The sequence below is a fragment of the Molossus molossus genome, unplaced genomic scaffold, assembly GCF_014108415.1.
Source record: "Molossus molossus isolate mMolMol1 unplaced genomic scaffold, mMolMol1.p scaffold_m16_p_13, whole genome shotgun sequence".
Taxonomy (NCBI): Eukaryota; Metazoa; Chordata; class Mammalia; order Chiroptera; family Molossidae; genus Molossus; species Molossus molossus.
The window spans coordinates 91,641,959-91,668,397 of NW_023425348.1; the positions used below are offsets into that span (position 1 = coordinate 91,641,959).

At 51.2% G+C, this 26,439-nt stretch overlaps 2 protein-coding genes across 2 annotated transcripts; one reads left to right on the top strand and one right to left on the bottom strand.

The window, feature by feature from the left end:
• Positions 1–994: 994 nt before the first annotated feature.
• Positions 995–3,390, bottom strand: CUNH11orf68 (chromosome unknown C11orf68 homolog). Its single transcript, XM_036258729.1, has 2 exons — positions 3,266–3,390; positions 995–2,569 (listed from the first exon to the last, which is right to left on the bottom strand). The coding sequence occupies exons 1-2, from the start codon at positions 3,388–3,390 to the stop codon at positions 1,813–1,815; spliced, it is 882 nt and encodes a 293-aa protein (XP_036114622.1). The 3' UTR covers positions 995–1,812.
• Positions 3,391–3,749: 359 nt separating this feature from the next.
• DRAP1 (DR1 associated protein 1) lies at positions 3,750–5,914 on the top strand. Its single transcript, XM_036258968.1, has 7 exons — positions 3,750–3,881; positions 4,125–4,197; positions 4,309–4,402; positions 4,743–4,862; positions 4,971–5,064; positions 5,272–5,360; positions 5,713–5,914. The coding sequence occupies exons 1-7, from the start codon at positions 3,840–3,842 to the stop codon at positions 5,816–5,818; spliced, it is 618 nt and encodes a 205-aa protein (XP_036114861.1). The 5' UTR covers positions 3,750–3,839; the 3' UTR covers positions 5,819–5,914.
• Positions 5,915–26,439: the final 20,525 nt, after the last annotated feature.

The following is a 26,439-nucleotide window of genomic DNA, read 5'->3' on the forward strand; positions in this document are numbered from 1 at the left end:
GGGCCAAGCCAGCATCTGACTCATCCACTTCCACCTAGTCAGCCCAGTGGCATCTCCGCTCCCCTGCTCCAAATTCCAATTTGGTGAGGATGCTGGAGGCTGAGTCAGCTCCGGCACGAGAGCAGTGTCCCAAGGAGCTTCCTGCCAGACACTTTGGCCAACAACCAAAGCCAAGGCCAGGGATGGGGTTGGGAGGGTGCAGAGTCAGGTTCTGAGGCTACCAGAGCCTCAGCCCAGCAGAATCATGTGAGTGAATGTGCCTGGTGGGTTGAGAAGAGATCACTGTGGGAGAGGCCAAGGGCCACACTATGACTGAGGAAGCAGCAGGGATAGGAGTACAAGTCCCAGCTCCAACTGGCTCACAGCATGGCCCAAGGGAATTCCCTTCCCCTCTTTTTTTTTTTTTAATTTAAAAAAAAAATTTCTTTATTGAGAGAGGAAGGGAGAGGGAGAGAGAGAGAGACGTCGATGAGAGAGAACATTGATTGGCAGCCTCCTGCATGCCCCCCACTAGGGATCAGGCCCACAACCTGGGCATGTGCCCTGACCAGGAATCGAACCGGCCACCTCTTGGTGCATGGGTTGATGCTCAACCACTGAGCCACACCAGCTGGGCTCCCTTCCCCTCTTGGCTTCAATTTCCTTGACCAGAGAATAGTGCCAACATCTCCTAAACAAGTTGTGAGAGTTCAATAATGCATGTGGAAGTGCTTTGCAAACTATCCAGTACCCCGTGATGTGAGAATGGTGGAGGGGTGAGGATAAACGGGAGGGCTCCCAGGGCTGCTTATGGCTGTGCAGGCTGTTCACTGCACAAGGATGTCCAGCCCATCCTCTGTTCACCAGACCATGCGCCCTGACCTACGACTGCTAAGACCAGGAGTGTACCTGTCTCTACAGGCACCCTGGGGGCTAGTAGTGGCCCATTGGACTTTGCTGGGCCAAGCCCCTGGATTTATGGGAAATCACTGAGAAACTGATTCTGATTCTTGGGATGGAGGGGAAGCAGGGCTGGCTTTGCAGAGGCTCTCAGAGAGGTTCCCAACTTTGGCATCCAGGTGTATCATATTACTGGTGGCAGTTAGGAGGGCCCAGTCAGGGCAGAGGTGCAAGCTTTCCTGGCCCCGCCTCTCCAATAACCAAAGCAAGTAACCACTAACACAGTATTTTAAAAAACACTCAAGACACAGACCCGAGCTGGGTTTTATTGAAATGCCAAGAGCAGGCACATGACAAGGTAATGAAGGAAGGAGGAAGGGTGGTGCGATTGTGAGGTGACAGGAAGGAGCAGACCCCATGTCCATGGCTCTGGCATCCCCTTTCTTTGCCAGAGGCTAAGTGGGAACAATCACCACCCCCTCTAAAAAATGGCATGCTCAGGCCTGCAGGGCTTCTGCACCCTGGACTGTGAAGGCTCCAAGGAGAGGGACTGGAAGCACTAAGTTTTCAGTTTTCTCTCTTGTGAGGGAGAAAGAGAGGACGGGGGAGGGATACAAGAGGGGAAGGTAAACCCAAGGCTGAGGATGGCCAAGGAAGGTTCTCCTTCTGGGTGTCTGCACCCAGACTGTGGTCCTGGATGGCAGGGGGGAGCAGCAGCAAAGAGAGGCTGAGGGTCCGGCCCTCAGAGAGCCAGAGCCTCCAGTTGATGGGGACTTGAGTCAGCTCTGAACAGAGGGCAGAAGTTCAAGGGGATTGAAGATGCAGGCAGTTCCAGCGTGACCTAATCCTCAGAGCTGGGGGACTTGTCCTCCTTGGGACAGGAAGGAGGAAGACGGAGGGGACGCGGAGGATGGTCTTCCACACATAGCCCCACTAGGTCAGTTCCACATTGTTGGCGCGGTCCAGCACACGGGAGCCACGAGCACTGCCCCCTAGCTGGAAACGACTCTCATAGAGAGTGGGGCAGAGGTGCCAACGGTTGGCCCGGTAGATGCCCAGATAGGTGTAGACATCAGGCTTGTAGGTGAGCAGGCACTTAATGCCCGCTGCACGGATGGCTGCATCTGCCTCCAGCACACCCAAGCGGTCCGTGAAGTCGTCCGTGTAAACACAGATGACCTGGCGCCCACCCTCCTTGGCCCGTGGGCTCACCTTGGCCACCTGAAGCCGGCCCTCAACCACAGCCCGAGCAATGCCAGCCCAGGCATGGTCCAGCTTGAAGCCAGGTGCCAGGTGCATCAGCCACTTGCCCGAGAGCACGTGGTGGGTGATGGCCAGCTGACGGAGGGTACCCGGGGTGATGGGCCGCCCACTGGTCTGCAGAGCCTCCCAGGCTGCTTGCAGGCCCTGCACATCGCCAGAGTTGGGGATGTAGCCCTGCCCATATGCTGCAATCCAGCCCACGGGCTCAGAGTTGGGCGAGCTGGGATCCCCGTAGCGGGTAACTTGGGATGGTGGGTACTTGGCTAACCAGGCATCCAGCTCGGAGGCAGGTGTGGTACGGGCATCAAACACCAACCAGGGGTCCATGTCAGCTGCCATGGCCTCCGCAGCCAGGTGTTCAGCAGTGAAGCCATCCTCACGGCCGCCTGGAGAGTCCTCCTCCTCCAGCTCCTCACCTGGCTCTATCCTGCTATGAGGGAACCGAAGTAGGGTTCATAACAGATCTATAGCTTACTGGGCCCTAGTGGGTGCCAGGCACCGCATTAAACTGTGTGGCCTTGGGCAAGGCTTAATGTCCCTGTGCCTTAGTTGCTTTATGTTTACAATGGATAACTTCTGTTCCTGGCCCATAGTGCTGTTGACAATTAAATGCCTGAGATGGAATAAGTGCTACATAAGGGTTGTTGCTAATGTTATTACTATGCTCCCTGATTTACAGACAGAAAAATGAAGCTCAGAGAGAAGAGACTTACCCAAGGTCACACCTGTAGTGAGCGACTGGGCCGAAATGTGAATTCTGGTGTGGGAGCAATTGGCCCAGCTACACCTCCTGGCCCCGCTAGTGACTGGCAGGTATCCCGAACGCTGGCATTTAATGCAGGGAGGCGAAGGAGCCCTCGTTCGCGCTGCACGGAGGCAGGCCCTACAGGGCCAGGCCTCCCGGGCGGGCGTTATCCGGTCCACTTAAAAATGAGGACACTGAGGCCCAGGAAGGGCAATGACGGGTCCGAGGCTAATGGGGCGATGCCCGGGCTCGAACTCCGGCTTATTAGAGCCTACGGGAGGGCCAGCTTCCGGTCCCGCCGCGCCCCCCGCCATTAGCGCCCACGGCCAGAGCTTGGCCCCCGCCCGGCCCTGCCCCCTCCCGCCGCCCCGCCGTCACCTTCGGCCTTCGCTGCGCTCGGCACCGGCCCAGCCCCGGGCCCGGCTTCGCTCCTGCCGGGGCTCCGCGCCGCCGCCGCCGCTGCCGCGCCCCGCCCCCGCCACGGCCGCCGCCGCCGCCGCCATCTTAGCGCCCTGCCGTCTCAACAACAACTTTATAGACAAGCGCAGTACGGGGCGGGGCCACCGGGCCGGAGCTGCCGCGCCGCGGGGCGGGGCCAGCCAGAGAAGAGGCAGGTCCGGTGCTGACCTCGGGGGCGGGGCCAGAGAGAACGAGGGAGGTGCGGGCCGGCGGGAGGCGTGGCTAACGTTCGCTCTTCTGGCCCTGGGGACGGGCGGGGGCTGTGGTGCTGTCCGGGACTGACGCGCACCGCCTGGGAGGCTCCGAGGGAGGGCACTCGGGCCCTGAGAGCGGCGTCTCTACCGGCGGCGCTAGGACCCAGTGGGGAGCGGCGGGTGTCCAGCGGGCGGCACCAGGACCCAGGGGAACCTCGGCGGCGGGCGGCGAGTAGGCCCCGGGGCCGGGTGGCTGCGGGCGGCGGCGCTAGGCCCGGCACGGCGAGAGAATCCCGGAGATGCCGAGCAAGAAGAAGAAGTACAACGCGCGGTTCCCGCCGGTGAGCACGTGGTCGGGTCCGTGAGGAGAGGGCTCGGCCCCGGGGAGGCTCGGGCCCAGGCCCCGCTGGGGGGCGGACGCAACGCGGTGTTTGGGGGCCTAGACGCCCCGCCCCCTTCCGTGCCCACCCCACATCCTGGTCCCCCTCCCCCGCCCCCTTTCTCCTGGGATACCCGCTCGCTTTCCCCAACTCCCTTTTCTGGGATAGAGGCGATGGGGTCCGAGCGTTCCGCCTTCTCCCCAGGCGCGGATCAAGAAGATAATGCAGACGGACGAAGAGATTGGAAAGGTGGCGGCGGCTGTGCCTGTCATCATCTGTATCCTCTCGGGGACTGGCTGGGTTGAGGGACGTGGGGGGGGGGAGGCCGCCCGGGGTTGCCTTGTGTGGCCTAGGGCCCCACTCCCGCGTTCTCCTTGACGCCCCTGAGCCCGAGCGCTGGAGCTCTTCCTGGAGTCGCTTTTGAAGAAGGCCTGCCAGGTGACCCAGTCCCGAAATGCCAAGACCATGACCACATCCCACCTGTGAGTGGCCGCGGAGAAGGAAGGGCCCTGTGGGGCTCTGCCCCAGGAGTTCACACACTTAAGAGAGGCTGTCCTAGGAGGGCCACTGGCAAACAGGCCCTGGCCGGGAGGCTGCAGGTGGGAGGCTACTGGGAGACCAGCAAGGCCTTAGAGGCTGGTGGGTTTCAACTTGGAGAGAAAGGGTTGGGCCTTACAGCAAAGGGGCAAGGTGGGATGGTGGAGATGGGGTGGAGGTTTTCCAGGCTGCATTCTTCTGACATCCAGAGCTTCTCACTGCCCCTTGCTGAGAGCCCAGACATCTGGGCCCTGCCAGATGCCATCCTCTCCCCACCTCTTTCAGGAAGCAGTGCATTGAGCTGGAGCAGCAGTTTGACTTCTTAAAGGACCTGGTGGCATCTGTGCCTGACATGCAGGGGGATGGGGAAGACAACCACATGGATGGGGACAAGGGTGCCCGCAGGTGGGGAGCCGGGGCCAAGTGTCCAGGTGTAGAAGGCCAAGGCCACAGGGGTTGGAGGTGGCTGGGGGTTGGCAAAGGAGCAAGAAGATGGACTGTACCTTCCCAAAGGGGCCGGAAGCCAGGCAGCAGCAGCCGGAAGAATGGTGGGATGGGGAGCAAAGGCAAGGACAAGAAGCTGTCAGGGACAGACTCAGAGCAGGAGGTAAGTGAGGCCCCTAGCCCTCTGTCCTGCTCTAAGCTGGCTGGAGGCCTGATCCCATCCTCACCTGTGACTTGTGTGTATTTCTGTTTCTTTATGAATGGGGACTGTGGAGGTCAACCTCCTGTCCCTGCCATTCCCAGGGATCTGGGCTCTCCAGTGATGGGCCCATGCCTTTCTTATCATCTCTGACCCCTGCCTTGCTCCCAGGATGAATCTGAGGACACTGACACCGACGGGGAAGAGGAGACACCGCCGGCCCCACCCCAGGCCAGCCACCCCCCTGCCCACTTTCAGAGGTAAGCCGCTCAGTGGCTCCAGGAGGGTGCCAGCAGACATGTTCTTCTAGGCCTCCCTGGCCATTTGCTTCATTTGATGGTGGCAGATTTGGGGAATGGGAAGGGAGGAACTGAGGAGGGCTTAAAGACAGGAGACTGTGCTCTCAGAAGGTCCCTTTCTCTCCTGGGAGGGCAGTGAATGGAGCCTGGGTGGGTGCTGTGGGACTTGCTCTGAGCTCTTCCCTTTTCTGTGCTTGGCCCGCCTTTGGTACAGAGGGTGGTGGGCTCCATGCTGCTTGTGTGGAGGGTGGGGTGGGACGCAGTGGGCACTGGAGAGTAAACTGATCTTTCTCTCCTGCTTTCTGCCCTGCAGCCCCCCAACACCTTTCATGCCCTTCACCTCGACTCTGCCTCTGCCCCCAGCACCCCCAGGCCCCTCAGGACCTGATGCAGAGGACGAAGAGGATTATGACTCCTAGCGCCCTCTGCCCCCCAGGCCATACCCCCTTTTAGTTGGTTTTAGTTGTTCTGGGGGGAGGAAAGAAGGTAGAGCTGTTCTTAAATTTATTAAAAAATAAATAAATAAAAGGGAACATCAGTGTCTGTCCCAGCCTCTGTCCAGGGCTTTGTGGCCACCTTCCCATCCATCCACTTGACTTTCCACACTGAGCAGTGGTGAGCTGGGCAGTGGCTGAGTGAAGGAGGGGCTGGAGGCCATGGATCTGCTAGGGCAGGACCAGGGGTGCTGATGGAAGAAAGGTGGGTGGAGCGGTAGAGGGCCTGAAGCTGCAGGTGCTGGTCATGTTGGGGCACAACCTGTTTCATGCTGTGTGACCCTGGGCAGGTTCCTACCCTTCTCTGAGCAGCCTTTTTTATCTCTCTGATGAAGATCATTTTGCTCACTCTGGGCTACTGTGAAGAGATAGACGGGACGAGTAATAGGAACTGGACAGCTATGCCTGGTGCCACGAAGAGGGGAGGGGCAGTGGGAGCAGAGGTAGGTAGATGAGATTGTGGAGGGCCTTGAAGGCTGGCTTGTGAGCAAATCTGTTACCCAGTCTACACCCATGTCTGAGCAGTCTCTGGAGCTGCAGTGTCCATGAACACGTGCTCTCAGAGCGTGGCTCGGTGAGGCTGGGAGGAGGCCTGGGGAGCATTGGGCAGACTCGACGTCCGTGTCAGCAATGACACCAGGTGGCCGACTGGACGTGGGCTGAGAGGGAGGGAACCCTCAAGGACTCTCAGGTTTCTTTCTGCAGCAACTTGGGCAGGAGCCTTTTCTAGCTGGGGACACAGGAGGAAGAGCAGGGTATGACCTGGCGATCACAAGTTTGGCTGTGATGAATTTTGGGGTGCCTGGGAGGCTGCTGAGGAGAGGTGTGGAATGGTACTTGGATGTAGGGGTCTAGAGAGTAGGTGACCTAGCTCCACCAAAGGAGACTGAAGCCAGACCAAGGGTCCCCAGGAGCCACTGGTGGTGCCCTCCCAGGGGTGTCTGGGAAGAGGGAGAGGCCATGAAAGCCAGGACTCCTAGCGGGCTTTAGGGAAGCCTTTGCCAGAGCTGCCTCGGTAGCTGGTTGGTGAGGAGGCGGGAGGGCTGGAGGCGAGCAGCAGGTGAGCTGAAGCAACACTGCTCAGGGCTATGAAGTGGAGATGAGAGCAGCTCAGTGCAGGGGAGAAAGTATTTGCTTGTTTTTCAAGATGGTAGAAATGCAAGCTTGTGGTGCGGGAGGGGTGAAGAGACAGGATGGAGAAGAATTAATGGAGTGAGGGAAGGGGTGTCCCAGGCGACACCCCCCTGACGAGGGAGAGTTCGGTGGGTAAGTTTGGGTAGGAGGATTGCGGTATTGAGTTTTTTTGTTTTTGTTTTTTTTAATCCTCACCCGAGGATATTTTTCCATTTATTTTCAGACAGAGTGGGAGGGAGAGATAGAGAGAGAAACCTCCATGTGAGAGAGACATGTCGATTGGTTGCCTCCCACACCATCCCGCCCGCCCGGGGCCTCAGCTGTGCCCTTGACCGGATCGAACCTGTGACTCCCTGGTCTGAGAGCCAAGGTTCTTTTTTTTTTTTTTTTTTTTAGTTTTTTTTATCCTCACCCGAGGATATTTTTCCATTTTTTGTACAGATAGAGTGGGAGGGAGAGAGAGTGAGAAACATCAACGTGAAGGGACACATCGAGTGGCTGCCACCCGCAAGGCCAACCAGGGCCGGGGACAAACTACAACCGAAGTACGTGCCCTTAGCGGGAACCGAACCCGGGTCTCTCCGGACCGCAGGCCAATGCTCTAACCGCTGAGCCAAACTGGCCAGGGCATGAGAGCCAAGGTTCTAACCACTGAGCAAAACCGGCTAGGGCTTGAGGGGTTTTTCCCCATTTATTGATTTTAGAGGGAGAGGAAGAGAGAGATAGAAACATCAATGAGAGAAGACATGGATTGGCCACCTCCTGCATACCCCCCACTGGGGATTTAGCCCACAACCTGGGCATATGCCGTGACTGGGATTCGAACAGGCGAATGCTTGGTGCATGGGTCAACGCTTAACCACTGAGCAACACCGGCCAGCCTAGGGCTTGAATTTGTATCTGCGATGCCTGACTTCTGTGAAATAGGAGGCTGCTGGCTGCTGTGGACTGGCCAAGGCAGCTGGAGCATGGGGCCGTGTGGGTCTCGTCTGCCTCCTTTGCTCACCCTCTGGTTATAGTGTCCCTGCTTTCTTTGGAAGAAACATTTCTCCTCTACTCAACCTGTGGTGTGTGTAGCAGATCCTACTCCCTAGGGAGATGGGCGAGACCTTCGCACCAACCTGGCCAGTCACAGCTTCGCACATGCTCTGGCCATGGTGAGTGGTGCAGGCAAGTTGCTAGGATTTTGGGTGGAACTATTTAGAAAGGATCACTGGCTTCTCAGTGGCTCAGGGGACAGTAGGACAGTCCAGGTGAACCCTGGCTGGTGTGGTTCAGTGGTTAGAGTGTTGACCCATGCACCGAAGGGTCACAGGCTTAATTCCCAGTCAAGGGTACGTACCTGGGTTGCAGGTTCTATCCCTGGCCCTGGTCGGGGTGTGTGCAGGAGGCAACCAATCGATATGTGTCTCTCACATCTTTTTCTCTCTTTCCCCTCACCCTTCACTCTCTCTGAAAATCAATGGAAAAAATATCCTTGGTTGAAGAATAAAAAGAAAAGCCCAGGTGAGGGTGACTGTGGCCACACTGGGGTAGCAAAGCTGGCAGAATGCAGGCTGGGTGCAGCTGGCAGCTGCTTCTGGCCCTGGGGGCGATCTTGGCCAGGCCAGCACAGGAGCGGCAGTCATGATGTCTGATGACATCCGAACACCTGTCTGAAGCCTGTGTGCCTTAGCCACGCGAGCCAATAAACATCCCCCCTTTAAAGTCAGCGGGGTTCTGTCACTGGGAACAGCTCTGCTGACAGTCCACGGGAGGTGGTTCCTGCGGGCCCAGGAGCGGGAGCGCTTTTCCCTAGCAGCACACTGGGCTGTCCCGGGGAAGGTGGGCCCCGGGCCCACAGAACTGAGCACACCCCAGGAGGCTGTGAGGAGTGGGGGTGGGAGAGGAAGAGACCCTGTGAGCCTGTTGCTGGGGTCTTTTGAAAAGGAGATTCTGAACTGAGTGTTCAAATGACGGTTGGGTGACGACTGTGGAAGGTGAGGAGGCCAGGGTGCAGGGAGCACCTTCATCCAGGCACGTGTCAGGGAGGCGTGGGTGGGGGTGGGGGTGAGACGGCCAGGAGCCCTCTGCTTCTCGGCCTTTTGGCTCAGTGCTTATGAGTGGAACCTCTAGAACCAGGCCCCGGGTTCAGATTCCGGCCTCTCATTAACCTCAGACAAGTTCTGTTTTCTCATCTGTAAAATGGGGGCTAGTTATTACCTATGTTAGTTATATGTACTATGCTATATATTCTCGTTATACCTATTAGGGCCAAGGTGTGATGTAACAAGCTCAAAATATATAGGCTCAAATGAAGTGGAACTTACTTTGTGCTCATGGAAGATTCGTAATGGGGTTTATTTGGTCACTGGGCGATGCTTCGCCAAGAGGGACTTGAGGGCCCAGGCTCCTTCCATCTTGTGGCCTCCTCATCCTCCACCCACGACTTCCAAGGCTACTGTGGAAACGGAAAGGTCAGGGTCCACGGAAGTTTTTCTAGGCCAGGACTGGAAGTGACCCCATTGCCTCTGTTCGCCTCTCATTGGACTGTCAGGGTTCAATCTGCAGGAGGCTAAGAAAGATGGTCCACCAACCTCGGTGCTTGACAGTCAGTTTCTGGTGCAGGACTTCACAGCTGCTGGGAAGGGCTTGACTCAACCTTGGCCAAGTGTTAGGAGTACAGCCTCCTGCCTAAGAGGACGGGCCCGGGGAGACAGTGCTCCAGGCTGGCCCAGCCTCTGAGTGCCTCCTGGGAGTGGGGAAGAGGGCTCTGCCCGGTGGACACCACTGGGCACTGGATCGGGGCGCCTGTGAATACCCCATCTGCAGAGCTCCTGGGAACCAGATGCATTTCTTTCTTTGTTCTCTATAGTTCAAGAGCCTTGAGCCTCAGGCCAAGTCCTGTCTGAATGCCTCAGCCTGCCTTGGCTGCACCCTAGGGTGAAAGTGTGACCAGTGTATGAAGTGGGGCAGCTTCGGAGGCCAGTGTGGGAGTTGGGGACCTTGACCTTCATGTGAAGGGTGTCGGCCCACCACCCCTGCCAATGGAGAGTCTCCCTCTGCAGCCCATCCAAAGATTCACCCAGCAACCGTTTATTGAGCACCCTGCACCCAACACCATATTGAGCACTCAGCAGGGAAATGAGATGCCCCATCACCAGCCAGAAGACCACAACTAAGAAGTCTGTCTGATCACCAGGTGTTGGAGAGGAGGTCACAACTCCTAACTCACACTGTTGGGAATGTCAGTTGGTGTAACCACCTGAGAAAATGGTTTCTCATTGAGTCTATTAACATACATTTCCCTGTGACACAGCAGTTCCACTGGTAGGCACACGGCCACTATGAGACCCGTACAAGAATGTTCATATCGCCCTGGCTGGTTTTGCTCAGTGGTTAGAGCATCGGCCCGCGGACCAGAGTCCCGGTTTCAGTTCCCGCTAAGGGCACGGACCTCGGTTACAGTTTGTCCCCGGCCCTGTTGGGGTTGTGTGGGTGGCAACCACTCGATGTGTCTTTCTCACATTAATGTTTCTCTCTCTCTCTCTTCCTCCTATTCTATATAAAGATAAATGAAAAAGTGTCCTTGGGTGAGGGTTAAAAAAAAAAAGAAAGAAAAGAATGTTCATATCCCCCAAATGGAAAAGCAAAATGCCCATCAACAGGAGCATGGGTAGCTGGGCCGGTTTTGTTCAGTGGTTAGAGTGTTGACCTGTGGTCTGGAGAGACCTGGGTTCGGTTCCTGCTAAGGGCACGTACCTCAGTTGCAGTTTGTCCCCGATCCTGGTTGGGTCGTGTGGGTGGCAAACACTCGATGTGTCCCTTTCACATCGATGTTTCTCTCTCTCTTCCTCTCTCCCTCTCACTTTATATGAACAAAATATCAAAAAAATGTCCTCGGGTGAGAATAAAAACAAAACAAAACAGGAGCATGGGTATATTGGTGGTAGAATGATGTGTAACAGCAATAAAGAAAAATGAACCACCCTGGCCTGTTTGGCTCAGCGGTTAGAGCATCGGCCCGAGGACCAATGAGTCGCGGGTTCAATTCCGATCAAGGGCACATACCTCGGTTTTGGTTTGTCCCCTGCCCTGGTTGGGTCATGCGAGAGGCAACCAATCAATGTGGCTCTATAACATCCATGTTTCTCTCTGTCTCTCTCTTCCTCCCACTCTACCTGATAAAATAGAAAAATATCCTCGGGTGAGGAATAAAAAAAAAAAGAATGAACCAGTCTTACACATCATGGGTGAATCTTGCAGACATTATGTTGAGCAAAGAAGCCAAGCAAGAGTACACACTATGACATGGTTCATTTACATGAAGTTCAGGGACAGGTGAAGCAAATTCATGATGATGGAAGTCAATATAATGGTTACTTCAGGGGTGGTGGGGGTTGATTGGTGGGGCATGAAGGAGCCTTCTGGAAATGTTCTAAACCTTGAGCTGAGTGGCCATTTGATATAAAAATATATTAAGCTGCACACGTAAGATGCATGCACTTTTATGATACCCTTGTAAAATGTTTACTTATCTCTCTATTGAGATGCTAGTAGGTAGTGGTGATTATGTGAACAAAATGTTCTTGGGGCTTATTTCTGATGGGGAGAGAAACAGTATGTTAAATAGCGTGTCAGAGGTGATTTGTGCCCTGGGGGGAATAAAGCATATTGAGGGAGGAGTGGGGAGTCCTGGGCAGGATGAGTGGCTCCAGCCATTCCACACAGTGTTCGGGGAGGATGATAATTTGAGGTTTAAGTAGAAAACCCCATTAAGGGAGGATGGGCGGGGCACACAGCTGTCTGTGGGGAGAGGCCTCCAGGCAGAGGGTCATGGAGGGCAGAGGCCAGGAGGGTTGCTATGTGCTTCTATCCAATTTCCCTCTGGGGTCCCCTGACTGCCACTTCCTCAGGCACCATGCAGGCGCCCAACTGCAGCCTGCCTCGGTTGAGGGTTGTGGCACTGGCAGCCCCTCAGGACCCCAGAAGCTTCATGGAGGAGAAGAAGGTGTAGGAGGAGCTCCTCCCCACACCTGCCCCAGGTGCTGCTTGACTTGGAGGCCCCAGGGACTGGGGGGCGGGAGTTCAGGGGTGGAAGGTCCTGGCCTGCCATTCACTGGCCTGGGGGTGTGAGATGCCAGCTTTGGGACTTGTGTGGCCTGTGTGGCTTCATCTAGTCACCTCTCCAGGCTTCTCCCTCCACATCCTCTGTCAGATGGGGCTAGCAGTACCGCCTCTCGTGGTTTCTGGGTAGGGCGAGTGGGTCGCCCTCTTCTAGGAGAGGTGTCCTCATCACCCCCATTTTACAAATGAGGAGACTGAGGCTCTGAAAGGGAGATGAGTGGTCTGAGTTTGCTCATTGGCCCAGGGAGGGCAGGGGCTTGTACACAGGTGGGGGCAGGGGGGGTGTCCAGTGTGTGTGTGTGAGGGGCGGAGCTAACAAACTTCCCTGCCTGAGGCTCCTCCTCTCGTCTGTTCCCATGTGCCGTAGGCTTGGCTCCAGGACATAGATTGGACAAAGTTCCCACTCTGCTAGGCTATGAGCTCTGTGGCAGAGGAATGACACATGGTCCACAGGGGCCTGGTCCCTCCTCCTAGGGCACAGCTTTGGGCGAGAGTGTCAGGTGGCTCCGGACTTTCTCAGGGGGCTCCTTGTAGCTGGGGAGTGGGGCAGGGATTGTGTGACGCTGACCTTCCATCATCGGAGCGAACTATCTTTACTCTTGAAATCATGTTTGTGTGTGCGCACATGTTCAAATAAGATTTCTGCATCCACCCCAGCAATCAGAAAACTGCAGAGATCCAACATGACACCCATCAGGTTGGCCAGAACAGGAAGTCAGATAAACCCGATCGCTGGTGGGGAGGTAGGGGAATGAGTCTGGTGTCCGGGGTGGGAATGTAAACTAGCGGGGATGTTTGAAAGGGCAGTTTGGCAGCTAAGTGCCCCCTGGCAGTGGCACTCCTTGGTAAAACCTCTCACAAATAGAAAGACATGTCTTAGGAGTGGTTTGGGGTGGCAAAGAGTTGGAGGCTGGAGGTGTCCATCACCGGGGAACACATGGCAGACAGCAGTGTGGACAAAGCTTAAATGCATAGTGTCAAGTGGAAAACAGAAAAAGACAGAACAAGATCCACAGCACAGCGGTGTTTACGACAACTAAAAACAGAGAACACTATAATCCTGTATATTTCTGTCACTTACTCCGTGATCTTGAGCACGTGACTGAAGTTTCCTCATCTAACAATAACAGCACCTCCTCCAGGGACAGGTGATGATGAGATCTGACACAGAGCTCAGCACAGTGCCTGGCGCAAAGGAAGCGCCCCGTCAGGGGCACCTCCCACTGCTGGCAGGTATGGGAAGCGGGTTGAAAGGGCATGAGTTAAACAAACAGGAGTGGGGACTGGGGAGCAGGAAGAGTGTTGGGGATGGGATGAAGGGGAAAGTCCATATTAAAGAGAGGTTTTTGGGGGACCCTAATGATGCATGGAGTGCCCCAAACCATGGACTGCTCAAGTCTATGTACCCCATGGTTACTGCCCGGCCGGTGTGACTCAGTGGTTGAGCATTGACCCATGCACCAAGAGGTCACTGGTTCGATTCCCGGTGGGGGGCATGCAGGAAGCAGCCAATCAATGTTCTCTCTCATCGATCTCTCTCTCTCTCCTGTTCCCTTCCTCTCTCTCTAAAATCAATAAAAAAAATTTATTTTTTAAGTAATAGTAAAGAAAAACAAAACAAAAATACTGCCAATTGTCTTCCAGAATGGGCTAAATCAGTTTATCCTCCTAGACAGTGTCATAGGACAGGTAAATAGTGGCCCTGTAGTGTACATAGGGTCATATGTGTTTTCTTGGTTCACTCACTCAACAAATATTTCCTGAGCACCTGTTCTGTGCCAGGTGCTGTTCTGGACTCTGGGGAGAAGAGCGCAGAAGAACCCATCAACCTGCTCCCCCAGGACTTCCATTCTCGTTGTGGTGGGGGTAATGGGCAGGCCAGCAACAAAGGCACAGACACCTGATGTCAGGGGCAGTAAGTGCTTTGGGAGAGGGGACAGGGAAGGGCAGGAGTGTGCCTGCTGTTCTAGCAGCATGAGGAGGCCAGGGGCTCTGGTCATTTGAGTTCCACCCCTTCCTTGTTCCTGTGGGGGGTGGGGGGTGGGGGGAGGTACTGCCCTGTTTCCAGCCACAGATTCTCTCCCACCCCCTGCCCTGGTGCTGGGGCTGGTTTCACTTTCCTCTTCCCCTAAGTTCTTCCGAATTTTGTTTCTGCCTTGTGGGTTTCCTGCTCCACCCACCACCTTTGTCTGGAGTCACCTCTGATGTAAAAGGGAAGTCCATCAGCTTGGGCGTGGAGGGGCTGATCACGGGGTAGGGACCTGGGCCCTCCATTCCCCCTCAGAATGCTCCACTCCATCACTCATTTGGTCTGCTACCCGGGGATCCACCTGCTGCCACACTCAAGGGGGCAGAGCACCCCGGCTCAAGTGTGGGCTCTGAGGCGACACTCCTTGTGTTTAATTCTGCCACCACCCTCTGTCAGCCTGGGACTTTGAATAGATAACCTGACCTCTCTGTGCCTCAGTTTCCTTATTATCAATGGGCGTGAAAATAGGGTTGCTAAGGGTTACTTGATATTTACAGAGATCTGTTGACCACTGGTTTTGTGCCAGGCTCAGTTCTAGGCACTGGCATTCGGCTGTGAATGAACCTAGTCCCCCCTGTACTTGACCTTTGGTGAGGGAGGGGTTCGCACCCTGACACATTGGAATCACTGGGGAGTTTGAAGGAGACTGATGTCCGGGTCCATCTCCAGAGAGTCTGATCTAACCGGCTGGGAGGCCCAGGCATTGGTGCATTTTATTTTTAATAGTTTTTCTTTATTGATTTAGAGAGAGAGAAAGGGAGAGGGAGACAGAGATAGAAACATCGATGAGAGAGAACATCAATTGGCTGCCTCCTGCATGCCCCCACTGGGGATTGGGCCCACAATCTGGGTATGTGTCCTGACCAGGTGCATGGGTCAACGTTCAACCAGTATCTACACTGGCTGGGCGCAGGGCACATGCCCAGGTTGTGGGCCTGCTCCCCAGTGGGGGGTATGTAGGAGGCGACCAGTCGATGTTCTCTCATCAATGTTTCTGTCTCTCTCTCTCCCTCTCCGTTCCTCTCTCGCTAAAAATCAATAAAGAAAAAAAATTGTAAAGGCCTCCTAGGTGATTCTGAAGAGCAGCCAGGGTTGAGAACCACTTGGCTAATAGAAGCCAAACAGTGCCTTGCTCCGGCCTCTAGTAAATGATGCTGTTTTGTCAATAATCATTCTAACATTGTCACCTGAATTATCCTAAGAGACTCATCACTGGCCACCCGGAGTCTTTCTCTACTGTGGGGCCAGATCTATCTGTCTAAGCTCATATTTAATCTTGTAACTGCCCTTATCTCCTTGAGTTTGAATCCCATTGCCCTGCAATCCCATTGCCCTGAAATCTATGCAGCCATCACCACTATCCATCTTCATAACCTTTTCATCACCCCAACTGAACCTCTGTCCCCATTAAACACTACCCCTCATTCTTCTCTTCCCCATAGCCCCTAGCAATCATTGAGCTACTTTCTGTCTCTGTGTCTTTGACTATTCCAGGTATCTTAGATAAGTGGAATCATATAATATTTATTCATGTGTCTGGCTTCTATCACTTAGCATAATGTCTTTAAGGATTGTAGCAGGTGTCAGAATTTTCTTTCTTTCTTTTCTTTTCTTTTCTTTTCTTTTCTTTTCTTTTCTTTTCTTTTCTTTTCTTTTCTTTTCTTTTCTTTTCTTTTCTTTTCTTTTCTTTTCTTTTCTTTTCTTTTCTTTTCTTTTCTTTTCTTTTCTTTTCTTTTCTTTTCTTTTCTTTTCTTTTCTTTTTCTTTTCTTTTCTTTTCTTTTCTTTTCTTTTCTTTTCTTTTCTTTTCTTTTCTTTTCTTTTCTTTTTCTTTTCTTTTTCTTTTCTTTTCTTTTCTTTTCTTTTCTTTTCTTTTTCTTTCTTTTCTTTCTTTTCTTTCTTTTTCTTTTCTTTTCTTTCTTTTCTTTTCTTTTCTTTTCTTTTCTTTCTTTTCTTTTCTTTTCTTTTCTTTTCTTTTCTTTTCTTTTCTTTTCTTTCTTTTCTTTTCTTTTCTTTTCTTTTCTTTTCTTTTCTTTTCTTTTCTTTCTTTTCTTTTTTCTTTCTACATGCCCCTAGTGGGAACCGAATCCGGGACTCTCTGGTCCGCAGGCCGATGCTCCAACTGCTAAGCCAAACCAGCCAGGGCTCTTTCTTTCTTTTTAAAATATTTTTTCTTGATTTTTTTTAGGGAGAGACAGATAGAAACATTGATGTAAGAGAGAAACATGAATCTGCTGCCTCCTGCACGCCCCCTACTGGGGATCGAGCCTGAAACCCAGGCATGTTCCCTGACCAAGAATTGAACTGGGACCTCTCAGTCCATGGGGAGATGCTTAATCCACTGAGCCACACTGGCCGGGCAGAATTTTCTTCCTTTCTAAGGCTGAATAATATTCCATTAATGTATATACCATATTTTAAAAAAGATCTTGTTGTTGTTAATTCTCACTCGAGAATATTTTTCCATTGATTTTTTTTCTCATAATTTTTAAATCTTTATTGTTGAAAGTATTACAGCCCTGGCCAGTTTGGCTCAGCGGTTAGAGCGTCGGCCTGCGGTCTGGAGAGACCCGGGTTCGGTTCCCACTACGGGCACGTACTTGGGTTGCAGTTTGTCCCCGCCCCTGGTTGGTCGTGCGGGTGGCAGCCACTCGATGTGTCCCTTCACGTCGATGTTTCTCTCTCTCTCTCCCTTCCTCTCTCTCCCTCCCATTCTATCTGTACAAAAAAAAAAAAAAAAGAAAGTATTACAGATATCTTCCCCTTTTTCCCCCATTGATGTTTCCCTCTCTCTCTCCCTTCCTCTCTCTCCCTCCCACTCTATCTGTACAAAAAAAAAAAAAGAAAGTATTACAGATATCTTCCCCTTTTTCCCCCATTGACCCCTCCTCCTCCTCCTCCCATCCCTTCCATTGATTTTTAGAGTAGAAGGGAGGGAGGGAAGGGGGGGTGGGCAGAGAGAGATCGAGAGATCAATTGGTTGCCTCCTTCATGACCCCAACGGGGCTGGGGATCGAACCTGAAACCCAATGTGCCCTTGACTGGAATTGAACCTGCGACCCTTCAGTCCTTGGGCCAATGTTCTAACCGCTGAGCCAAACTGGCCAGGACATTTAAAAATATATATATATTTTTTTATTGACTTTTTTTAGAGTGGGACGGCAGAGGGAGAGAAACTTTGATGTGCTGACTCCTGCACGACCCCTACTGGGGATCATAGGGATCAAGCCAGCAACCCAGGCATGTGCCCTGACCAGGAATCAAATCTGCAATCTCTTGGTGCACTGGACAGTGCTCAACACTGAGCCACAATGGCCAGAGCTGTACCACATTTTGTTTATCCATTCATCTGTTGAATAATCCATTCTACTGTGAATAATGCTGCTGCTAACACGGGTGTAGGATATCTATTCCAGTCCCTGTTTTTAAATATGTTTTTATTGATTTTTTTAGAGAGAGAGGAAGGGAGAGAGAGAAACTTTTTTTTTTTATCCTCACCTTAGGACATTTTTCTATTTTTTGTTCAGATAGAGTGGGAGGGAGAGAGAGGAAGAGAGAGAGAGAGAGAGAAACATCGACATGAAAGGGACACATCGAGTGGCTGCCACCCGCACGACCAACCAGGGCCGGGGACAAACTGCAACCGAGGTATGCACCCTTAGTGGGAACCGAACGCGGGTCTCTCTGGACCGCAGGTCAACGCTCTAACCCCTGAGCCAAATAGGCCAGGGCAAATATCTCCAAATCTTCACTAACACTTGTTTTTTTGTTTTGTTTTGTTTTTTGCATTTCCCTGAAAGCTAATGATACTGAGCATCTTTTCATGTGTTTATTGGCTATTTGTATATGTTCTATGGGAAAATATTAGCACCCCAACTAGGGCCAGGGATCAAACCTCAACCCAGGTGTGTGTCCTTGACGGGGAATCAAACTCACAATGCTCTAACTGTTGAGCCAAACTGTCCAGGGTGTCTTTTTACTTTCTTTTTTTTTAATTGATTTTTTAGAGAGAGAGGAAAGGAGAGAGAGATAGAAATATTGGTGTTTCGAGAGAGAAACATTGATGGGCTGCCTCCTGCATGCCCCCTACTGGGGATAGAGCTTGCAACCTGGGCTTGTACCCTGATTGGGAATAGAACCAGGACCTCTCAGTCCAGGGGACAACACTCAATCCACTGAGCCACACTGGCTGAGCATCTTTTTACTTTCTTGATGGTGTCCTTTGAAACACAATTTTTAATTTTGGTGAAATCTTATGTATTTTTTTTGTTGTCACTTGTGCTTTTGGTGTCATATCTAATAAACCATTGTCAAATCTAAAGTCATTCCTATATGGTTTTTTTCCCTGAGTTTTAGCTCTTACCTTTAATCTATGATTCATTTTGAGTTAATTTTTGTATATGGTGTGAGGTAAGGGTTCAACTTCATTCTTCTAGTGTGGAAATCTAGTTGTTTCAGCATCATCTTTGGAAAAGGCTATTCTTTCCCATTGAATTGTCATGGCAGCCTGTCTGAAATCAACTGTTCTTCTTTCTGGACTCTCGGTTCTGTCCCAAGGATGTATATGACTGTCCTAATGTGAGCACCACACTGTCTTGATTATAGCATCTTTATATACGTTTTTAAATTGGGAAATGTGAATCTTCCAACTTAGTTTTTTACTTTTATTTTTTATCCTCACCCGAGGACATTTTTGCATTTATCTTCAGATTAAGCAGGAGGGAGAGAGGAAGGAAGAGAGAGAGAAACATCGATGTGAGAGAGACACATTGAGTGGCTGCCACCCACACAACCCCAACAGGGGCTGAGGACAAACTGCAACCGAGGTACATGCCCCTAGCAGGAACCGAACCTGGGTCTCTCTGGTTCGTGGGCCAACGCTCTAACTGCTGAGCCAAACCAGCCAGGGCCAACTTTGTTCTTTCTCAAGATTGTTTGACTATTCTGGGTCCCTCAACTTTCCGTATAAATTTTAGGATCAACTTGTCAATTACTGTAAAAGGCAGCTGAGATTTTGATAGAGTTTGAGTTGAATCAATTTGGAGAGTATTCCCATCTTCTGGGTTTGTTTTTACTGACAGGTATTTTCTCCTGGTTCTTAATCACATTTTGCTCCTTCTTTGTATGTATATTAATTTTTTATTGGATGCCAAACATTGTGAATTTTACATTATTGATCTGGATTTTATTAAATTCCTTTAAAGAGTGTTGGACTTTTCCTGGCAATTTAGTTGTGATGTGTGGATTAGGTTGATCGTTTTAAGATTTGCTTCAAGCTCTTTTATGATGGGTCTAGAGTAGTCTTTATTAAGGGCTGATTTAGGCCCACTTCTAAGGCATGGCCTTTCTGGGTTCTCTACTGAGTTTTCTGTGTATGCAGGGAGGTTTCTCAACTCTGACCACAGAGAATCTTCTTACAGAAATGTCTGGTCCCGCCCTGGCCGGTTTGGCTCAGCGGTTAGAGCGTCGGCCTGCGGTCCTGAGAGACCCGGGTTCGGTTCCCGCTAAGGGCACGTACCTCCGTTGCAGTTTGTCCCCGGCCCTGGTTGGTCGTGCGGGTGGCAGCCACTCGATGTGTCCCTTTCACATCGATGTTTCCCTCTCTCTCTCTCTCTTCCTCTCTCTCCCTCCCACTCTGTCTGTACAAAAAATGGAAAAATGTCCTCGGATGAGGAAAAAAAAAAAAAGAAATGTCTGGTCCCGTGTGAGCTCTGGGAATTATTTGTCTTACAACTCTGCGGTAATTGTTCTCATGACAGGTGCTCTTGTCCAGCTTTGAGGGGTTTCACCCTATGCCCGCACAGATTATATTCCTCCCAAAGCTCAGGTGGGCCCCTCTGCGGCACTTGGAACTTTCTCTATGTAGGTTCCTCCTCTTAGATATTCTACCCCACAAATTCTACCTGCACTTTGCCTCTCCAAACTCTGGTCTCTCTCTCCTTAACTCAGTAAAGCTGACAAATCTTATCTGAGTTCCCTTCCCTGCACTGCAATAAGGCAGTTATATTACCTCTAGGCCAATGGCGGATGGAGGTGACCTGGACAGTGGTAGGGCTCACCTCGTTTGCTTTCCTTTTCTATTTTTATACAGTTGGATTTCTTTTTTAAAAAATTATTTTCTTTATTGCTTTCAGAGAGAAAAGAAGGAAGAGAGAGAGAGATAGAAACATCGATGAGAGAGAACATCGATCGGCCGCCTCCTGCTTGCCCCCCACAGGGGATTTGGCCCACAACCTGGGTATGTGCCCTGACCAGGAATCGAACCGGTGACCTCTTGGTGCATGGGTTGACAATCAACTACTGAGTCACATTGGCCAGACATTTTCCTTTTCTTTGGGATCACAGTCCTGGCTACCAATCTTCTAACATCTGAAAGTAATTATTTCTTATATTTTGTCCAGTCTTAGTTGTTTGGTAAAAGGATCATTTCAGTCCACATTACTTCCTCATAGCCAGAAAAGAAATCCCTCTCACTCCTTGGAACTTCCCAAGTCCTTTGTTCCTTTTTCGAGGTTTTTCCCATGCTCTGATTTGGATTATAATTGTGAATGCACCTCCCCCGTTCGACTGTTTCCATCTCGGGGTAGGGGCTTGTCTTATTCATGTCTGCATTTCCTACCATGTGCCCGACCGATAGGGTCTGACACGGGGTAGGATGTGGCGGGCATGTTTTGTCTGCCCTGCCCTTCTTCCTTCAGGCCACCTCAAATCACATCCCCATCTTTTTTTTTTTTTTTAATTTTTTTTCTTTATTGATTTTAGAGAGAGGAGGGAGAGGGAGAGAGAGATAGAAACATCGATGAAAGAGAACTTGGTTTGGCAGCCTCCCTCATGCCCCACACTGGGGATCGGGCCCACAACCTGGGCGTGTGCCCTGACCCAATAGGTGACCGCCTGGTGCGTGGGTCAACGCTCAACCATTGAGCCATACCAGCCAGGTGGGCACATCCCGTCTTTAGAGAACTGCTCCTCCTACTCCAACCAGCTGCTACTGCCAGGACTGCTGTCTAAGGCCCCTCCCTCCAGGTCCCTGTGATTGGCCCAGAGATGGCATAAGACTCAAAACAGACCATGTCAGGGTCCTGCCCTGGGGTTTTTCTACCCGACGTGGGAAGAGTCCTCTCTTACTCTGGTGGCAAAGGTACAAGGACGGCAACCTGGCGCTGACTGCAGCCAACATTCCCATCAGACAGGGTGAAGCAGACAGAGAAAAATGGAGATAAAATAAGGAAGAGTAAAATACACACTCACACATACACACGCACACGCAAATGACTCAAGTTCCTCCATCCAGACAAAAGTAAGGTCAGCGACATCCCTTATTTTTTTATGATTTAGTAAAGTAAGCCAGTCATTTATGTTATCATTTTTGGCTTAATTTAGTTCTGTCAATTGCAAACCAAACTGACTAGTACAAGGTATTTTCATATATTTGCTGAAAGCGTGGAATTAATTAATTTGCATACCTGCCTCATTCCCAATGCAGCTAAGGTTGCTTCCAATGAGAACAAGGAAGGTAAAATAAAAATAGAAATGGAACTCAAGAATATGAAAATGTAATTAAAAAGAGAAAATGAAAATCAAGAGCAAGAACATAAATGTATAAATCTGCAGCCCGTCAAGGCCTATAAAGTGCTCTATTAGTTGAATATCAAATTTGGCTCTGAGCTTCCTGGCAGCCAAAGCAAAAAAGGGAGACATAGTAATTTAGCTCCCCCTCCACACCCCCAGAGAAAACAGAGCCTACATGTTCCCCAGGGGAAAGAAAACTTCCCCTAGACTTTGGCTAATTTTTTCCTAAACTTTTCCTTTGAGCTCCAAGGGGGAAGTTTCAGATGGGGCTCTGTGGGAAGGTGCTGAGCGGTGTGGTGGAGGCCAACCCCAGCCGCACTGCAACGGCCCGTCTGTAATGAGCCTCCTGTGTTTGATCCTTCACATGTGGGCCCAGGGAACAAGTAAGATTGCCAAATTTAGTTGTTAACTGTCAACCTTGCCTTGACCTCTCAGTAGCTCTTATCACAGTTGGTCACTCCCCGCTCTTTGAAACACTGACATCACTTGGCTGGCTGCCCTCCTTCTCTTGGCTCACTTCTTGCCCACTGGCCTCTATCTGGCCTCCGTGACCGTGTCTCCCTGACCCCTCCTGACCTCCAAGTGGTAGCAGGCCCGGGCTCAGTCTCCAGATCTCTTTTCTTTTTCCTCCCTCTGCCTCACCTGGCCCAAGTCCAACAGACCCTTTCCTGGATGACCGCCCTCTCTCCACCCTGGCCCTCCAGTTTAATCTCTGCACAGCAGCCTGAGGGATCCTTTTTTTAAAAATTCTCACCTGAGGACTGAGGATATTTTTCCATTTATCTTTAAATAGAGTGTGAGGGAGAGACAGAGAGAAAGGCATCTACTGGTTGCCTCCCGCACGACCCCAACCAGAGCCGAGACCGAACCGCAACCGAGGTATGTGCCCTTGACCGGAATCGAACCCACAACTCTTTGGTCTGAGGGCCGATGCTCTAACCGCTGAGCCAAACCAGCCAGGGCCAGAGGGATCTTTAAAAAACATAAATCAGCTCACATCACTCCCCTCTCAAAATTCTCTACTGTAATGGCTACTTTGACCAAACGAGATTCCTGGGCTGTAATAACAGATGACTATTTCTGTCTCCCAGTGTCCCTCTACAATCCATAAGGAAACTTCTCTGCCCCTGAACGAAACCATGACTTTCTGCGCCGTGTGTCCTCAGTGCTATGATCACCTGAAGCCACAGAATAGGTTCCGTAGGATGTTCAGTTTTGTGTAGCAACCAAAACAGTCTCCACAGCCCTCTGGCCCCTGCTGACCGGGGAGGTCAGGTGCGCGCTGCTCCTCCTGCTGCCCCTGGGGGCCCTCTGCTGTGGCAGTGCCCAGAGGACTGAGGGGACCCACAGGGCTGGGCACACAGTTCTTCCTTTGGCCTGGGTAAGATGGCATCTTGCTGTCTGGGTGGCGTCTATTTAAGGCGGGTTCTGGCTCTGTGGGAATTTTTATGGCTCCTTTATGGGCCAACCCCTTGACTACAAATCCTGGGAAGAGGGCAAGGCATCCCTTTTGGCTGGCTCTGGTTTTCTTTCTTTCTTTCTTTTTTAATCCTCACCCGAGGACATTTTTCTATTTTTCACTCAGATAGAGCGGGAAGGAGAGAGAGGAAGAGAGAGAAACATCGATGTGAAAGGGACACATCGAGTGGCTGCCACCCACACGACCCAACCATGGCCGGGGACAAACTGCAGCCAAGGTACATGCCCTTAGCGGGAACCAAACCCAGGTCTCTGTGGACCACAGGCTGACGCTCTAACCGCTGAGCCAAACCGGCCAGGGCTGGCTCTGGTTTTCTTTTGACTGGCACACACAGACCCACAGTGTTGGGTCCTCCCTGCCAGATAACGGAAACCCTCTGGGCAGGACCACCTGCTAGCTTGCCACAGGCCTGTTCCCACTGTGGTTCTGCAGCCTTTTCTGAGGGCTTGTGCCCCTGACCCACTGAGCTGCCACTTTGGGAAGCTGGTCTCCAGCCCTAGAAGCGGCCCCTAAAGCACTTTTCCCAGACTTGGGATCAGAAGGCAGCCCCCTACCCACCCCTGACGAGAGTGCTGAGCTCAGTGTGACACCAGGGCCTTCAAAATCCATCTCATGGCGAAATTCCCCTTTCAGAATCCCTCCTCCACCCCTTTAGACTCTTGAGGTGGACCCGGGGTTTCCAGAGTGGCAAATGGCTTTTTTCCATTTTCTTTAAAGTGTGGATCTTGCCAGCAGCAACTCAGCAGCTCAGGAGCTTCATATCCTTTCTGTTCTGAAGCCCAGCTGCAGCTTCCAACAGCCCGCCCCACTTTCCCCCTGCTTCCGCGGATCCGGTCCTTTCCACGGCCCCCGGGTCCCGGTGACCACTGAGCCCCACAGTAGTTCAAATATAAAACTATCAAAGAGTATTTGGCAATTGCATGTTAGTAAATATAAACATTCAATCAAAGTGAATGCCTTCCCAGAAAAATATGAAATGCCAAAATTGGCCCTAAAATATAAAAACTTCATCAGATCAATAACCACTGAATAAAATGATCCTCTAAGCTGCCAACGTGCAAAGCCCTGATGGAGACACTCTTACAGGGAAGTTCCACCAGACTCCAGGAACAGACGGTCCTTATCTTGTACAAGTTGTCCCAGGACACGGAGAATGGGAGAAAGCGGCTCAGTTCCTCATATGACTCTCAAACCAGATAAGGATAGTAGCAGAGAAGGAAAGTATGAAGCATTTCACTCTGAACACAGATGTTAAACCATGATCTCATGAAATAAATGATAGGAGGGTGCCCACCTAGGGATGGGAAAGGACCGAGTACATCTAAAACACAAACCTGTATTCACAACATTTTAGAGCTATGTCAATATTAAGGATCTCTCTTCCACAAGGCCCTCAGAGAGAATGTTGGCAGGCAAGTGGTTGCGATCTAGCGAATAAAGAACTCCTGCGAGTTAATTGGAAAAGACGAGAAAACGACAGAGAAATGGGCAAGAATATAAACAACCAACTCACATAAGGATTGGCCCAAATGGCAAAAAGAATTAATGAAGGTGTGCTCAAAGGAGTAGTCCGTGCACTTCAGTTAAAATTTAAGTGAGATATCACTTCATAACCACCAGGTGAGTAAAAACTCCTAAGGTGGATTATACCTCGTGTGGTGAGAGTGTGGGCAGATGCAACTCCCTGGTCACCCCTTTAGACATGTAAACTATCAAGCCTCTCTCTCTCTCTCTCTCTCTCTCTCACACAGTTGGAAATGAGGCTACGTTTGTTTCAAGAGCCTGCACACTCAATCCTTGGTAAATCACCCACAGAAGCTCTCGTGCAGGTGTACAAAGAGGCATATTCAAGGGCGTTGACTGCAGTGCCCTTTGTGGAACCAGGAGGTGGGGCAATCTTGGCATCCATCCTTAGGAAAATGGCTTAGTAAAGTGTAATGGAGGCGCACTACGGAGCACTAAGCAACAATCAGAATCAACAGGTAGCTTTCATTTATTTATTTATTTATCCTCACCTGAGGACACTTTTGCATTTATCTTCAGACAGAGGGGGAGGGAGACGGGGAGGGAGACAGGGAGGGAGAGAGGGAGGAAGAGAGAGAGAGAAAAATCCATCTGAGAGAGACATATTGAGTGGTTGCCAACCACACAACCTCAACCGGGGCAAGGGGACAAACTGCAGCCAACGTACATGCCCCCAGAGGGAATCAAACCCAGGACTCTCCATTCCGTGAGCCAATGCTCTAACTACTGAGCCAAATTGGCCAGGGCAACAGGTAGCTTTTAAAAACACAGTGTTCGCCCTGGCCGGTTAGAGCGTCAGCATGCGGTCTAGAGAGACCTGGGTTCGGTTCCCGCGAAGGGCATGTACCTCGGTTGCAGTTTGTTCCCGGCCCTGGTTGGGTTGTGCAGGTGGCAACCACTAAATGTGTTCCTTTTGCTTCATTGTTTCTCTCTCTCTCTCTTCCTCTCTCTCCCTCCCACTCTACCTGAACGAAAAATAGAAAAAATATCCTCGGGTGAGGATAAAAATAAATAAATAAATAAAAACACAATGGTCAGCCTGGCCAGTGTGGCTCAGTGGTTGAGCATCGACCCATACACCAAGAAGTCACTGGTTCAATTCCTGGTCAGGGCACATGCCCAGGTTGTGGGCCAGTGGGGGGCATGCAGGAGGCGGCCAGTGGATGTTCTCTCTCATTGATGTTTCTAGCTCTCTCTCTAAAATTAATAAAGAAAAAAAGATTAAAAAATAATAAATAAATAGAAACACAATGTTCAGCCTTGGCCAGGTAGCTCAGTTGGTTAGAGTGTTGTTGTGATACACCAAGGTTGTGGGTTTGATTCCCAGTCAGGGCACATACAGTAATCAACCAATGAATACATAAATAAGTGGAACAACAAATTGATTTTTTTTTTTTCTCTCTCTCCCTCCCTCCCTTGCTCTCTCTCTCAAATCAATAAATTAAAAAACCACAATGTTCAAAGAAAAGAGTAAGGAACAAAGATGAGATCGATAGCATAATACCCTTATATAAACGGAAACCACAAATGTGATATTAGATGAGGATCCGTTCACATGTGAGTGGGATGGTGATGGGGGTGGGGGTGGGGGTCAAAGCTAAAGTAGGCAAAAACTAAACCAAAAGGAGAGGATGGCCTTGCATTCACTGACGATTCTTCACACTGTGAAATAAAGAATACAATAAACTTAGCTCTTTGCTCCC

Excerpts from the sequence above, each read along its gene's own strand:
- CUNH11orf68 (XM_036258729.1), bottom strand. The coding sequence starts at position 3,390 with ATGGCGGCGGCGGCGGCGGCCGTGGCGGGGGCGGGGCGCGGCAGCGGC. Across the intron at positions 2,570-3,265 it reads GAGCGCAGCGAAGGCCGAAG|GATAGAGCCAGGTGAGGAGC; the intron begins GTGACGGCGGGG and ends CCCTCATAGCAG.
- DRAP1 (XM_036258968.1), top strand. The coding sequence starts at position 3,840 with ATGCCGAGCAAGAAGAAGAAGTACAACGCGCGGTTCCCGCCG. Across the intron at positions 4,403-4,742 it reads ACCATGACCACATCCCACCT|GAAGCAGTGCATTGAGCTGG; the intron begins GTGAGTGGCCGC and ends CACCTCTTTCAG. Across the intron at positions 5,065-5,271 it reads GGACAGACTCAGAGCAGGAG|GATGAATCTGAGGACACTGA; the intron begins GTAAGTGAGGCC and ends CCTTGCTCCCAG.